General features: G+C 33.5%; 1 protein-coding gene across 1 annotated transcript in view; it reads left to right on the forward strand.

The window, feature by feature from the left end:
- The window catches only part of TTC6 (tetratricopeptide repeat domain 6), a 61,786-nt gene that overhangs the window by 22,931 nt on the left and 24,167 nt on the right, over positions 1–14,688 (forward strand). The window contains exons 6-14 of the mRNA XM_035539250.2: positions 407–563; positions 1,002–1,106; positions 2,105–2,203; positions 3,799–3,858; positions 5,376–5,800; positions 6,973–7,453; positions 8,664–8,793; positions 11,840–12,015; positions 12,432–12,568. Of these exons, the coding sequence (XP_035395143.2) occupies positions 407–563; positions 1,002–1,106; positions 2,105–2,203; positions 3,799–3,858; positions 5,376–5,800; positions 6,973–7,453; positions 8,664–8,793; positions 11,840–12,015; positions 12,432–12,568 (1,770 nt within the window). The remainder of the gene's footprint in view (positions 1–406; positions 564–1,001; positions 1,107–2,104; positions 2,204–3,798; positions 3,859–5,375; positions 5,801–6,972; positions 7,454–8,663; positions 8,794–11,839; positions 12,016–12,431; positions 12,569–14,688) is intronic.

A 14,688-nucleotide genomic window follows, 5' to 3' on the forward strand; every position in this document is an offset into this window, starting at 1 on the left:
ATACTGGTCAAAACCATCCAGACATTCCTGCTGAAATTGTTTCTCTTTGGCATTTAAGTATATCTGACCAGTACTGCACAGTACTTGACGTGTATTTGCCATGCGTGAAGCTATCCATAAAATGCATTTCATACTAACTTAGAGGTTAGGTTATATTTTTCTTGTGACTTCATGTAGTATACACCATAGACCTAATCATGAAAGTTGTCTTAAAATTATACAGTGTGTGACTGTACCAGGTTTCTGCCATGTCATTTCAATCTTTAGTTCTTCCCTTCAAAGAAAAAAGTTCGGTTTTGTCATTATTGATTTCTAACATGATTAAAAATTTACCTGATTTCTTATTTTTGTGCTTTTAATACCTGACAGCATCCAAGTAATTTATTCATCTTCGGTGTTGCTGCAGACTTTGTTACGAAGGAGTTCCTGTTTCAGAACAGTTCCAGAATAATCAGACGGATGGGATTCACTCTCTTCCTCATACATCAAAAACTCCAGCTGACTGGCAAAAAATAGCTGAATATAATCTTAAAAAAACACAACTGCAACTGGTAGGAGAGAAAGTAAGAAATAATTTTAATATTTCATGTATTTGCACAATTCAAGGTGTCTGAAACACTTAGGAAATAAAGAGCTTTTGATTTTTTGACATTTGACAAGATGCATTATAAAAATGTATATGAAATTTTTTATTGATGGGGAATGTCATTCTAAAACCTCAAGCCTTAGTTCTTAATTCCTCTTCTGAAATAATAAAATATGCTAATTAATAACAAAAAAACCCCAAGCACTAAAAGGCCAGGTAGTTCTTTCAGGCTGCAGAGCCCTATGCCTCACAAGATTCCACTGTATTTGGTGTTATGATTTTTTTTTTTTTTTTTTTTTTTACAAAATCATGTTTAGAAAAAAGTGTATTTTATCACCTAATTGTTCAAATTCAATACAGACATTAGTAAACTATGTTTGTGTTAGCTGATAACTGAATTGTATTGGTTTTGAAGGTTTCCATTTATCCAGAAGCTTTAAAAATGTTTTGGGCTCCTGTTCCACCAAAATTCTTTGCTCCAATTTCTTCTATGAAGGAAATTTTATTTCCTAAATATGAGGTAAATATATACAAAATATTTTTAGTGTTCTCATCTTTTGCAGCAATGTCATTTTCTAACATCATAGTTGTTAACTGTAATAGTTGTATTTTATGCTTCTACCTTATTAACACTTCTGTACATTGTAAGCTCTTTATATAAGTTGTTGTACAGTTTGTAATAATATGTATTGAATGGTATTGTTTAATTTCAGTTTCTACAATAAGAAACTGTCTGGTAGCAGTTATTCTTAATTATCATTTACTATTATATTATCTTGTTTGTCTTTACATTTATGTTGAAAGCCACTTTTGCACAGATATTCTTCTGCTGTGCTATGCTGGCTGTGATACATATTAAAATGTGATATAGTTATTACGTCAAACAAGATCTGTTTTAGAAATTGGCACTGTTTTTGAGGTTTGAAATGTTTTGAATTTAAAATCTCCACTACAGTTACATTGTTGTGAGAGGTAAGCCATTTGTGTAAGACTGCATGCCTATTGCATGTCCATATTTGTAGCACACTGCACCTTCCTATGTCAAAAGTTACAGAAAAACTAGCATTTCACAACCATTTCACAACCCTGTGCAATATATAAAGCATGCTTATTATTGCTGTCAATTAATCCATGCGTAATTCTGACATAGTTTGTCATATCCTAGCCCTACTGACCTGAACCGAGAGCTGTGTTGTTGTTACTATATGGACTACTGTGACCTGACATAAATTACCAAGGCTACAGATAAAAACTTTAGAGAATCAGGTAGCAATAATCACTTCCCTCAGGTTATTTGCCCCTTTTGCACCGTGTAATTCTTGATTGCATTAAAGTATGTGTTCTACTGACTGTCCATTAGAAGCTTATGATAAATGGCTTCTGTGATACTGGTCTTGATCATCATAACTCTTTAGCTCAATTATGTTATAGGCTTAATTTACCTGTTAATATGGTCCCTGTAGCTGACAAATAATAATGTTGCATGTATTCAAATATGTAAATATATTATCATTTCAGAGCAATGTTATTGAAGATGTTGTATTTGAAGACTTTTTAATTGATTATGAAGAGTTAGAAGCTGAGCAAGATGATCATGATTTCTATGATTATGTACAGGTGTGTATTATGGTGTTTTAATGTAATTAAGCTTAGCAAAACAATTCTTATCTTGAAGTTGTAAGACAAAATATTTCTGTATAGGGGACTTCTAGAAGCAATTTTATGTTGGATATATCTCTGCAAATGAAAAACAGTATTTATATTTGGTTCATTTTTGAATAGATAGAAAATACTAAATCTCACTTTTTAAAACCTTAGATTGTGCTTGGAAAGAGTCATTGCATATTTTAAAGATAATTCTTATTTTGCATGGCACTAGGTGATGTTTTAGGGGAGGGACTGTAATGCCCTTTCCTGTAATAAAGAGATTTTGGAGAACATGACATATCTCAACAGAGATATTCCAATTATGGAATCCTGACCATTTCAAATACCTTTGGTCTCATTCATAGAGTGTAAACCCACTACAATGAGTGGATGTATTTGCAGCCAGAAATGGGGTAACTGAGGATACCATATTATTACTGCAGCTGAGTTCCCAGATATAATTTAGTGATTGGAAGTACTGTTTTATGTTTTAATTAAGGGTTACAACTGTAAGTTGGAACTGTTAGAGATGTTAAGATCTGTTGGATGATGTGTTTCCTATTTGAAAGTAAAACATGCTGGGCAAGACATATTTACTTTTGCCCTTGAAAGAAGCTTTTAAATAGTGACAATAGATATCTGAGGATCTGTGATTCAAGAGTATGTGACTTGAAGATAACATGGAAGCAGAACAAAAAGATAAATACCATTATGATAAAGGAACACTCGCTGCTTTGAACATTTCTTGCAGGAGTTGGCTACAAATAATGAGGAGAATCTTTTAGTATCTAGTATGTAAAAAAGGAAGTGTTCTGTGATAAGCTTTGCATATCTCCTACATTTATGGGCAGCAGCAACTTTAAATTGTTATTTTATATTTGGCTAAAATATTTTACCCATACTATGTTGGTACCATATTGTGGTACCTCTTCTGTTTTCCTGTACTAGTAGGTCTATTCTATTAAAATGGATTAAAACCAGATGAAGCAGATAGAGGTATTTTCATTGGAAGTGATTGTTGTGGTGATTGTATGTGGCTGTTTTGTTGCCTGGGATTCCCAAGACAGGAATATCTGTGCGACTAAATTGATTTATTGTGGAGTGAATGTGACGCTTTTAAGAATGATCTGGCTTAAAGCATTTTCATTGAAAAGACATGTCCATACACAGTAAATCCATTATGGGTGATTAACAGTATGGAATATTCACAGTATGTTCTGAGACTGGAGCATCTACATAGAATACAGATACATCCATAGAACACGTCCACTGAATGTGCTTGTTCCATAGTGTTAATTAATCTGAGTATTTTGAATGTGACTGGGATTTTTGGACACCTGGCAATGGAAATGGGCATAAGACATCCAGAAATCCAGACAAATGCAGTCCTTACTGTAGTCTGGCAAAAGTGTATGTGTATGTGGTTTTCGTGTGTGTGTGTGTGTAAAGGTTCAGATTTCTTTGGGCATTAGTTCTGCTTTTAAAAGCAGAATTTATCTGAAAGCTCTATTCATAGCAGACTCAGATTCATTTAGAGTTATTTTCACTTTTTCTTTTTTCTATAGACAAAAGCTCTGAGAAGATGCCAGTCCTTGCCAAATTTTTCTGACAGTGACAACTCAGAGGTATTATTTTATATTTACTTTGATTTGTTCCCAAAATGTGATTTTGTAGAAATTCTTTCACTGAACTGAAGATTTTCATATTAAATGCAAAAATGAGAGTCTCAGAGGTCTTTTTCTAGGGGTTTGGTTACATTCAATATTTTCATTTCATAATAGGAGAACATAGCTTTGTAATGAGAACTCCTATTAATGTTACAGGCATTTAGAGAGGTCTCTCTTTTTGGAGAGAGATCCTTTGGAGGAATCTATACTCCTCTAACCTGAAATAAGTGGAACAACATATCTGAGTAAAGATTTGCAGCATCAGATCCTTGCATTTCAGACATATCAGGGCATCAATGTTAAGTTTTCAATCTATTAAGTGTTATGTACTCTTATGTCTATTGAAGTAATGTTAGGTGCTTCACAAAATACATAAAGCTGCAATAAATAATGCAAATTTTACACTTGTGCAAAGATGAACTTTATAGCATTATATAGATAGTATTTTATTAAGGAATTTGTTTTTGAGTAAGAAAAAGTATAAGTATATATTAAAAACCTCTATATAGTCCATAAAGACCTGCATAAAATATTTTAAGGACAGATATAAAGTATAGTGGCAGTTGAAGCTGTATACAATAATAAATTAAATAATTTAAACACCATATCAGCAATTTAACTAAGCACTGATGCTTGATTTTAAAATATCAGTTTGATGTTCTAATAGAAGTAGTCTTGTTAAGTGATTCACTTGGTTTTTTTTTTTTTTTTCAGATCAACAAGTGCTTTTCTCTGTAAATTTCAGGCAGTGGACATGAAATTGCATTTTCATTTCTTTAACAAATATGTGTTATGGCTTATATTATAGTTTAAGTTAGACCAGCGTACTGGAATTAACAAAAAGAGTGAGAAGCAATACATTTTTTGTTGTAAATATTACTTGCTTAATAAGTAATTACAATTAAACACCAGAGCACAACATTATTCATTTGGTTTTGATCTCATCAGGTGATTCAGGGACAGGGGCACAAAATATAAGAGTACATAATTCAGTTCAGATCTTAACTGTGTTTCCAGATAATACAATTGTACTTCCAAATATAATACTAAGTCCTTCTGTCTTTTGTTCTGTGGTCATGAATATATCTTTGTTTGTCTTTTTGCATATGTCACCACCAGTGGCATACATTTTTGGTTTTAAAATTTAACTTTCCTACAAGGATTTCTACTTCTACTTGGAAGTATCTGCTTCAAATTTCTTGTGATAATCTTCTAGAGATGATTAATTTTAGCCCCTTATGAGCTTCAAATAACTTTCATTTAATGTTTCAGATCTTTGTTTTAACGCATAGGTATGTAGATTTTTTTCCCCGTTCAATACTATAAATTTCCTCAGCAGTGTAATTTCCCTGTAGCTCTTTTTTTCTTTATATTTTTATATAAAAGAAAATCCAGTCCACTCAAACTAAGAATATGCTATATATAAATCTTATTTCAAATGAACATCTAAATAAAGTTTCCTTTTTTTTTAACAGATAAGTTTAATTAAGAGATCAGTCTCAGCTGTGGAGGTGGCTGCTTTCAAATGTGAAACTAAGTTAAAGATGTCATCTAATTTCAAAACCAGCATGAAAGAGTTGGAGGTTATGAAGCAACGGATAGCTGAGCCAAAGGTTGAGAGAGAGATTGGGAAAAGCTCCCCTACCAAGCATCTATTGAATCAAGCCTGTGATGATCCTCAGTCAATGCAGACAGACACACCAGTGGAAAAAATGCCTACTTCAACTGGACAAGAGGATAGTGAGAATATTTTACTTGTGCAGAGAGCTGAAAAGGCTGGAATTAAATACACTATTTTCCCAAGAAGAAAGAAAACAAAGAAATCAAAGAAAACAATAAATCCTAGAAAACTAGAAGCTGTGATTAAGATATTAATTCAACCTCCAAGGATTCTTAAAAGGTTTTCTTTAATTAGTGTATTGACATTTTAAGGAATGTATTTTAATTTGTAGCTATGTTATATAATTACAGGTTTAATCTTCTTACATATTAAGTGTTGCTCTGAAATTAAGTAATAATAGTTTATTTATTTATAATGCTTTTTTTTTTTTTACTGTGTGAGATATCTTTAGGACATTTAGTATATATAGCATTTAAATAAAAATGGCGTGGTTTCATGTAACAGCAGAAGAATCTTTATCTCAGTGTAAATACAAGATTAAAAATAGTCAAAATCCTTTCCTCTGAAAGATGAGGAAATTCTAAGTTCTTAGGAAACTGAAATGCTAGGCTGCACTAACCTCAGTTGTACCATGAACAATGTTGATTACGTGAAGCAAGTGATTTGCTTTTTACCTCTTATTTTTCTGTATCACTCTAAATATTTTTCTAGTAAATGGTTATTTATATACTTACGACATAGGATACTTTACAAAACATCCAAGTTGTTTTTGTTTTGGAAGAATGATATTTCTTAAATACTTATGCTTGTTGTGAGCTCCAAAAACTCCCAAAGGTTGTCTGTTTTTGTGTGCAGTGTCCACATTGTACTTACATTTATGCTTAGGCCTGGTCCTTCAGACCAGTTTCCTATTCAGCCTTTCCTTTTTTCTCCTCCTTTTTTTCTCCCACCTTTCTTGAAGTTTATTGTTATGAAAATAAAAGATGCTTAAACTATGGTGTGATATACTGGTATGCTGAGCTGTCACTAAGGGAGATGGCAGTCTTTTTCCAAAGTCTTGTTTTAGACAGTACTGTATGTTTGCTGTTCATGGCTTTCATATCACTTTTGCTGAACCCTCTTTTTTTTTCATCTTTGTACTATTTTACATGCCATTCATGCATGGGATTACTTTTTTTCTTCAGTTTCCTTTTTTTTCCCCAGTGGGATCCTTATGTATAAAATATTATAAATGTTAGATAAATATTATAAATATGTATATGTATAAAATATTACCTCTGTATTCTCTCTCTCTCTAACATATAATTGGCTGGTAAGTTAAAAAAAAATATATATCACTAACAAGATAATTAACAATAGGTTTTTCAATTGTTGTTGACTGGCAGATTGTAATTTGATATTGTTAATATATTTGGGAATATTTAGTTAATTTCAGTAATATTTTTCCTTAGGTCCGTGTCTCTGGGAAGACTTCCTACTCATGATAAATTCATTATCAAGTTGTCTCCAGCAATCAAAGAATATCAGAGCCCCAGCATTCCTTGTTTGTTAGATTTTGAAAAGTTTGCGAAAGTGAGGGGTGGAATTCCAAAAGAAACTTCTGCTCGCGCGTGGGTCAGTGCAATCTGGAACAGCTGGTTTGATGAAACTTTCCCTCCTAGTGAGAGTGCTTCTGAGGGTATTGAGCTACTAAAAGGAACTAATGCAGTGGACTCTCAAGAAGCAAATCTACCAATAGAATTAGTTGACTCAATACAGCCTGTTCTGCTTGAAGGTGAAACAGTTAATATTGATGATTTAGAAGAAGAAGTAAGAAGACTGACTGAGATAATAGAAAAGGATGAGCATCCTTCAGCTTTTCACTATTGCAGGCGTGGAGCAATACAAAAAAAGTTAGGGAAGTTAAAGTCAGCAATGGAAGACTTGGAAAAAGTAAGTTTCCAAGCTACTTGGCTTGGAAAGCCATTTTCCTCCTATCAAGCACCTTGATAAAAGAGTATCTGAATTCATCAATAGGTGGTGATTAGACACGGGAATGTTGCTAACATATAACAAATATATTTTTAATTTCTGCAAAAGCATAGTGAACAAATAAAATGAAAAATAATGTATTTCCTGTTTATGATTAAGTTGTCATTTCACATGAATTTTATACAGTAGTAATAATGTTTTTCCATGTGTTTATTCAACTTTTAAAAGTTTTTTTATAGTGCTACGAAAGCTGCCATTACTTCCACCCAATACCTGAGCAACTAACCAGAAGGAAACAAAACAGTAAAAACATTGTCAAAAAATATATATATATAAATAAATATATTAAAAAAATTTACTCTAAACTTTAGAAACAGATTGTCAAGTGTCTGAAAAGCTAAAAATTCAACACTGACAAAGTGGCATTAATCAATGGGCCAATCAATATCAACCATCCAAATTGCTTGTAAAGCAATTACATATTTTAGTGAAAACATTATTGACACTTGGATCTGAGAAACGGCTCACAGACCCAAATTTGAAAATTACTGTTGTAGCAGATCAGTCTCAGATATGTATCAGTCTCTATATTTGTTTCCATATGGCTGTTAAATCTGTATTATATCTGTAGTGAATATACATCATATATATTATTTGTTTGATAATATCTGACAAATGATTTCTGTTACAGAATGTTATGTTCTTTCTAAAGGAATTATAACAGCATGGTTTGAAAAGCTGATACTTTTTTCATGGGGACATGCTTATTTCTTACTTTCAAATAGGAGAACAATGAACAAGATTGTTTCTAAGTGTTTATTCCCTGGGATTCCTGTAGGACTAATTCTGACTTTCTAGAAATAATTCAGATAACAATTTTAAAGAAATAATCAAACATGGTGATATCACAGCTGATTTGTATTTTCTACTGCATGCTGGTAGATTGGACTCTGATTCTGCATCTTTGTAAGCACACTATGTTTTTAAATGAGTGCATCAGCCATACTTTTCACGTTTCTGGATTAAATAGAACCTTGTCAGTCTAAGACTTCTTAAAAATAATTTCAGTGCAAAAAAAGTTTTCTCATTCCATATGTACTATTATTAGCACATTTGAGAAGTTTCTTCTGCAATATAAATTATTATTATTTATTCCTTATTTTGTTTATAGGCTATAAGCTTAGAACCGCTACTACTTGATGCTTACTGGCATAGACATTTGATTTACCTCTTTCAAGATAAAATTTATGCTGCTTTGGATGACCTAAATTTCATAACTAAGTTGAACAAAAATAAAGCAGGCAAGTATCTATGAAAGTGTAACTTAACTTTTTAAGCAGTTCATTTTTCAGTGTTTTTTTTCTCTAGCTGCCTAGTTCTGCAAAAGTTTTAGTAAGTATTTATCCTTACATCAGTTATTTTATCTGTATTATAGGAAAATTACAAAGCAGACATAAATCCCCAAAGATTTGGGACAGAAAACATTTTCTAAGACAAAAATAAATACTTCATTTTTTCATTTAAAGAAAAAAAAGAGGACCGGTGGAAATTGCACCTATTAATTTAATGTGAAAAGCTGATAATCCTATAATGGGGACAGTGTGCTATTGTGTATTCAGTCAGTCCTGTTCTCCTGTAACCTTTACACTAGGAAGGAGGAACTTAAAAGGGAAAAGTTCAGTCTGTTTGACAGACCAAGAAAAAGGATCAAGTTTGGTCCACAACTTGTGAAGAAGAGTTGGCAGAAATTTTTTATGTGACTACTATCTGTGTGAACTGGGGACTAGTGGCTAGATAGCCAGGAAAGGGCATTGGGGTGCTCTTGTGTCCATGAGCAGTCAAATGTAAGTCATTAGTATGGGCCTTTCAGCAGGGGAGGCTAGCTATACACTGGATGCGTTAGCAAAAGCATGGCCCTGCAGATCAGGGAAAGTGATTCCCCTGTACCTGTTTGTGACGCTACTACACTTCCAATACTGTGTCTTGTATGAGAGAGAGAAGCTGGAGAGAGTCCATTGGAAAGTTATTAAGATGGTCAGGGGCCTGGAAATATATATGAGGAAGGGCTGAGGGAGCTGAATTAGCCTGATGAAGGTAAAGCTAAGAGGGAAATCTGTCCTCAGCTATATAAGGGATAGTAATAGAGGAGACAGAATTTTCTGAGAAATGCTAAGCAAAACAGGTTTTGCTTAGGAGCAAAACAGACACAAGCTGCAACAAATCAATTTTCAGTTGGGCATAAAAATATTCATGATAGGGAATGGTTAAGCACTGGAGCAGATACTTCTTGGAGATTTTAAATTTAGAAAAGACCCTGAGCTGATTCACCTCACTTTCCAGATTAGCCCCAGATAGAGCAGGTAATTGCACTAGGTAAATTTGAGAGCAACCTCCTGATCTAACTTTTTTTTTCCTTTTTTGATGATTCTTCAAATAACTCAGATGACTTTATTTTGCTAAAACCACTTTTCTGTGCAGAACATCCAAAGAATAGCTAAGCAATATACTAAACTTTAAAGCCACTGTGTTGTTGTTCTTAACACAATACAATCATTACATGTTCTCAATCTGTAGTTTAAACTACTGCAGATGATCAGGCAGTCTATGAAAGTCTACATTTATAGCACAAGTATTTGTAAAAAGTCATGTTGGGAGCTGTTTGCCATGAAGATAAAATATTTAAATCGAAGGATGACAGCACAAGATCAAGTCATTGTACATTTGTAATGGATAAATGTGAGCTGTAAATTAAATGTTTCTAGCTTTTTTTAGTAGCGAAGCTCTGGAGTGGCTTTCTAAATTGGGTAGTGGAGCCAAGGAACTTAAAAAAAAGCTCGATAATATTAAAGGAATTTTATAACAATATTCCTGGAGACAGATTTAAGTTCATACTGGTCTCTGGCTGTCAGATTCATTAGTATATTGGAAGAGAGGGACTTGCTGTTTTTGCATGACGTCTGTTATGCATTAATCAGGACTTTGGCTAGCAACCTGTAAGGACCAGGGAGCATGTTTTTTTTCCTTTGCTTATTCAAGTCCTTTGCTTATGCTCTGGTTTTAACTGATCTAACTGATCACAGGTCAGGCTTGCTTGATCAGGGACCAGGAGGAACTATTTTACTCCTTCATCAAATTGTCACTGTCTACTGGAGGCTCCTCTGTTTTGTCATATTCTGTGTTGTGTGTGTGGCCTGCTACAGAACATGAAAATGGGAACATCCTACATCTGATGATCATTTGGAAGTTTTCTATTATTTGTTTGTGTGAAGGCTTAAAAGATAACTGGTGATGTTGACATCTGATGTTCTGTTTCTGTGATCTATTACAATTTTGTCTTTGGGTCTTTTTTCCTGATCTTCACTAGAAATTTGTTAGGAGATGCTGGGAAATGTTTATCCATTGGTGGTGTGTGAGTGTAATGGCTTGACTCCAGCCTGCAGCTAAGTGCCCACACAACTGTTCTCTTGCTTCTTTACCCTGCACGCCACAGGACAGGGGAGAAAATGGGAACATCAAAAGTGAGAAAACTCATAGGCAGAGATACAGTTTAACATGTAAAGAGGACAGATACATAGGAAGTAAAGGCAATCACTCACCACTTCTCAAAATCAGAGCAATGCCCAGCCAGACTTTGTGTGATGGCCACTTTTGAAGACAACCATCATGTTTCCTTCCTCCTTTAACATCATATTTTTATTGCTGAGCATGACGTTATACAGTATGGAATATCCCTTTGTCCAACTTAAGTTAGTTGTGCCACAGTCCCAGCTGTGTCCACCCACAACTTTTTGCCCACCCCCAGCTTATTTGTCGGGGAGGTGGTGGTGGGCTGTGATGGGGAACAGAAAGCCTTGACATTGTGCAAGCACAGTTCAATAACAGCCAGTTGCTGTGTTATCAACACTATTTTAGCCCCAAATCCAAAACACAGCACCATATGGGCTGTTATGAGGAATGTTAGCTACATCCCAACCAGATTTGGTACAGTGGGACAAATATTGTATTGGTCCATTTAAACGAAATCTCTTTTTATATTTGTTTGTGGTCAACAGGCCTACACTCAAATGGCTTGATGGGCCATTTCTACCGAGCTCTACTGAGAGCAAAGAGCTGCAAATCCTACAAGAACTATCATTTTACAGCTGCGTGGGCTCAGGACTGAGCACACAACTGGAGCTGTAAACTTTTGAGCTCTGTTGCTCAGATTAAAAATGGACTTCCTAACCTTCTGTATAATCCACTGTTTTATTTCTACTGCCTGTATTAACTACCTTGTAAGGAGGAGATGACATTGTTTTGGGCTGCTAAATTAAATAGTGCCTTTTATGTTTTGGGGGGTTGTTTCAGATACATACCTGTCAAAGGCTGAAATTTACAGAAAACAGGGTGATAATACATTGGCAATCATCAATTATAGTTCTGCAATACAATGCTGCCCAACAGATGATGACATTTATTTCAGGAGAGCTGAAATGTATTTTGAAGAAAATAAATTATTATTGGCCATGGATGATTATGCCAAAGTAAGTTAACTTCTTTGTATTGTTACAATAATGTAGTAATTTTGTATAACTTTAAAAGTGAATTCTATTTGGGTATATCTGGAAAATAGCTTGGAGAACAAATATCCTTTTAAATAAATAATGTTTAAACAAATCAGTGTCATAGAAATAAATATGTGATTTATGTTACTCCTGCCAGGTAATTCAATAAATTACTGAATGTCTACAAATTATCAGGCACTGATAACCTTGTGTCACTGCTTTTGTATTTCACTCCGCAGTTAATGAAAATGACAATAGACACTAAAGGACAAGAGAATAAAAAAGAAAACCTGAGAATAAACTAACATTCTTTTTTATGCTTGGTTAAGGCTTTTAATCATTAGGAATATTAAGACTGAGGAATAACATCAACTAATTATTTTTTTTCGTTATAGTGTTTTCAGTATAACCCAAAAAGAACAGATGCATTTATGAAACATGGAATATATTTCTTTGACCGTTCAGTTTTGACTGCAGCTATTCAGGATTTTACAGCTGTGATCAGGGAAGACCCTAGCAATGCTCAGGCAAGGTATAGTATATAGTTTGACAGAAGTATTTGAATTTTAAATGGATTATTAAAATAATATTAATATGTAAAAGACTAACTACGCATTAAACAATAATAAAGCAATTGCATTTCCAAAGAGGTGTATAATAGAAATAGAATCAGACTTCTAGGCCATGATATTCATTGGGGAATCTTTGTATTGCTTTAATGACTTTGGATTAGTCCCTAGACCTTAATTTAGCTATGCACAGAACCATATGCTCAAATTCCACTGGAGTAATGCAAATATAGAGTTAGTTGGACTTAAGCACGTGTGTGTGTGCTTTGCTGTAAAGTGCTGGATTTAAATACATGCTCAAAGTGAAGAATGTCCTTAAGGATTGCATAGTTCTATGCCTAATTCCTTTGGTTGTCTTGACACTTCTAGTTTTAGCATTATGCTGAATTAATGTATTCTGTGAAGAAAAAAAAAAAAGAACGTATGAATAAGAAACATCTTTATTTTTGAATTATAACAATGATTTTGAGCTTTGACTTACAAAGGCTGATTTTTTAAAGTGATTTTGCCACTAGAAAATGTGACTATTTTTAATATCATTCCTGCAAAAAATCATATTCTTTTTATAATATAATCTGTAAAATAAAAGTAAAATATGAGGATTAAATACCAGATTATAATACCTGAATTTAGATGTAAGCATGTTGTCTGCTTGGGATGTAGAAGTCTGAACTGCCATTATCACCAAGGGCAATCTAGCCAGTACATGCATATTGATTCTATCTGGAATCTATTACATCTGGACACTTCTGTAAAGCCTGGAGAACTATACAGCTGGGAAACCAATAAGTGTATGCATTTTTGAATGAGCTGAATTGCTCTCATCACCTTGGATTATGTTCACTAGATCTTCATCTATAACAAAAATATCTAACAGCTAACATATGTTGTAGACATCAACAAATAAACACCTAAGTTTAGATGTCTTGTTCTAACCAAACTGAATAGAAAGGGCTAGTGAAGGACTCTCCTATGTGCATCTTTTACCTGTCAATCAATCTTCTTTATCACAGGGAGCCTCAGAATTATGCAAAGCTTTCTAATGACATTAGGTTGCTTGAGCTACTAAAGTAGTTTACAGATGCTTCTTAAAACTCTGATTTTAAAATAAAATCTTGAAGCAATGTGAAGCTGCAGTTGGCTTCCTGATGTCAACTTACTTCTTTGGGGTTCAAAGGTGGATGAGTGGGCTCTGTGAATAGTTCTAGTGAGTATGATTAGTGTCACTGCCTTGTGTTTGTGGAGAGTTAGGCATGTGATTTAAATTCTTGAGGAACTCACTGTGTTAGATTTAAAAATGAACAGTATATAGTTTGCATGATAATTCTTTATACAGGGAAGTAGGATGTGACATAAGACTCACTTGATATGTGAAAGCTATCTTTAGTAATATAAATAAATGTTTTACATATTATATTTTGCATTGATAAAATATTTTTTACAGCCATTACCATCTATTCACACTTTTCCAGTTATGCCTTTGATTTATTTTGTTTATATTGCTAGAGTCTGGAATTTCATTGAGGATTGGTGGAAAATAACAGGAACTGATTCTGTAAACTTATCTGTTTGAAAGAAATTTTGAAGATAGAATGAATGTTTTCAAAAAAATTTAATAGTAATGAAGTCAGTTTTATTTCATTTCTGTTACATCAGATTTGACAAAATCTAGTGTTTTCCATATAGAAAATGCTGTACCAATAGGCTCTGGAACTTGGAGAGAGTCCCTTTCAACTCTGTGATGCTCAAAGCTGATACAGTGCTCTATTATATTGAGCTTGATTTATGGAAGTGCAATGCAATGATCTGCCTATATGGTATAGGTTGTAGGACTATAGGTTGTTGTTCTTTCAGATTTGCTTTATTAAACTGAGAAATAAAAGTGAATGCTTATTCTATTCTTAAACATTTTTTCCCTAAATAATTTCTTCAAGTTTGCATGGCATAAACAATGAAAGTATGCTTCGTATTAACTTGACTCAACCTGTTAATTTTCTAAGTAATAATTTATGACTTCAAAATATGAATGAGGTATAATTTTCTAAGAGAAATCATATTTAAAGAGAAACTGTCTTTCTTGTTA

This window comes from Cygnus atratus, chromosome 5 (genome assembly GCF_013377495.2).
Source record: "Cygnus atratus isolate AKBS03 ecotype Queensland, Australia chromosome 5, CAtr_DNAZoo_HiC_assembly, whole genome shotgun sequence".
Lineage (NCBI taxonomy): Eukaryota > Metazoa > Chordata > Aves > Anseriformes > Anatidae > Cygnus > Cygnus atratus.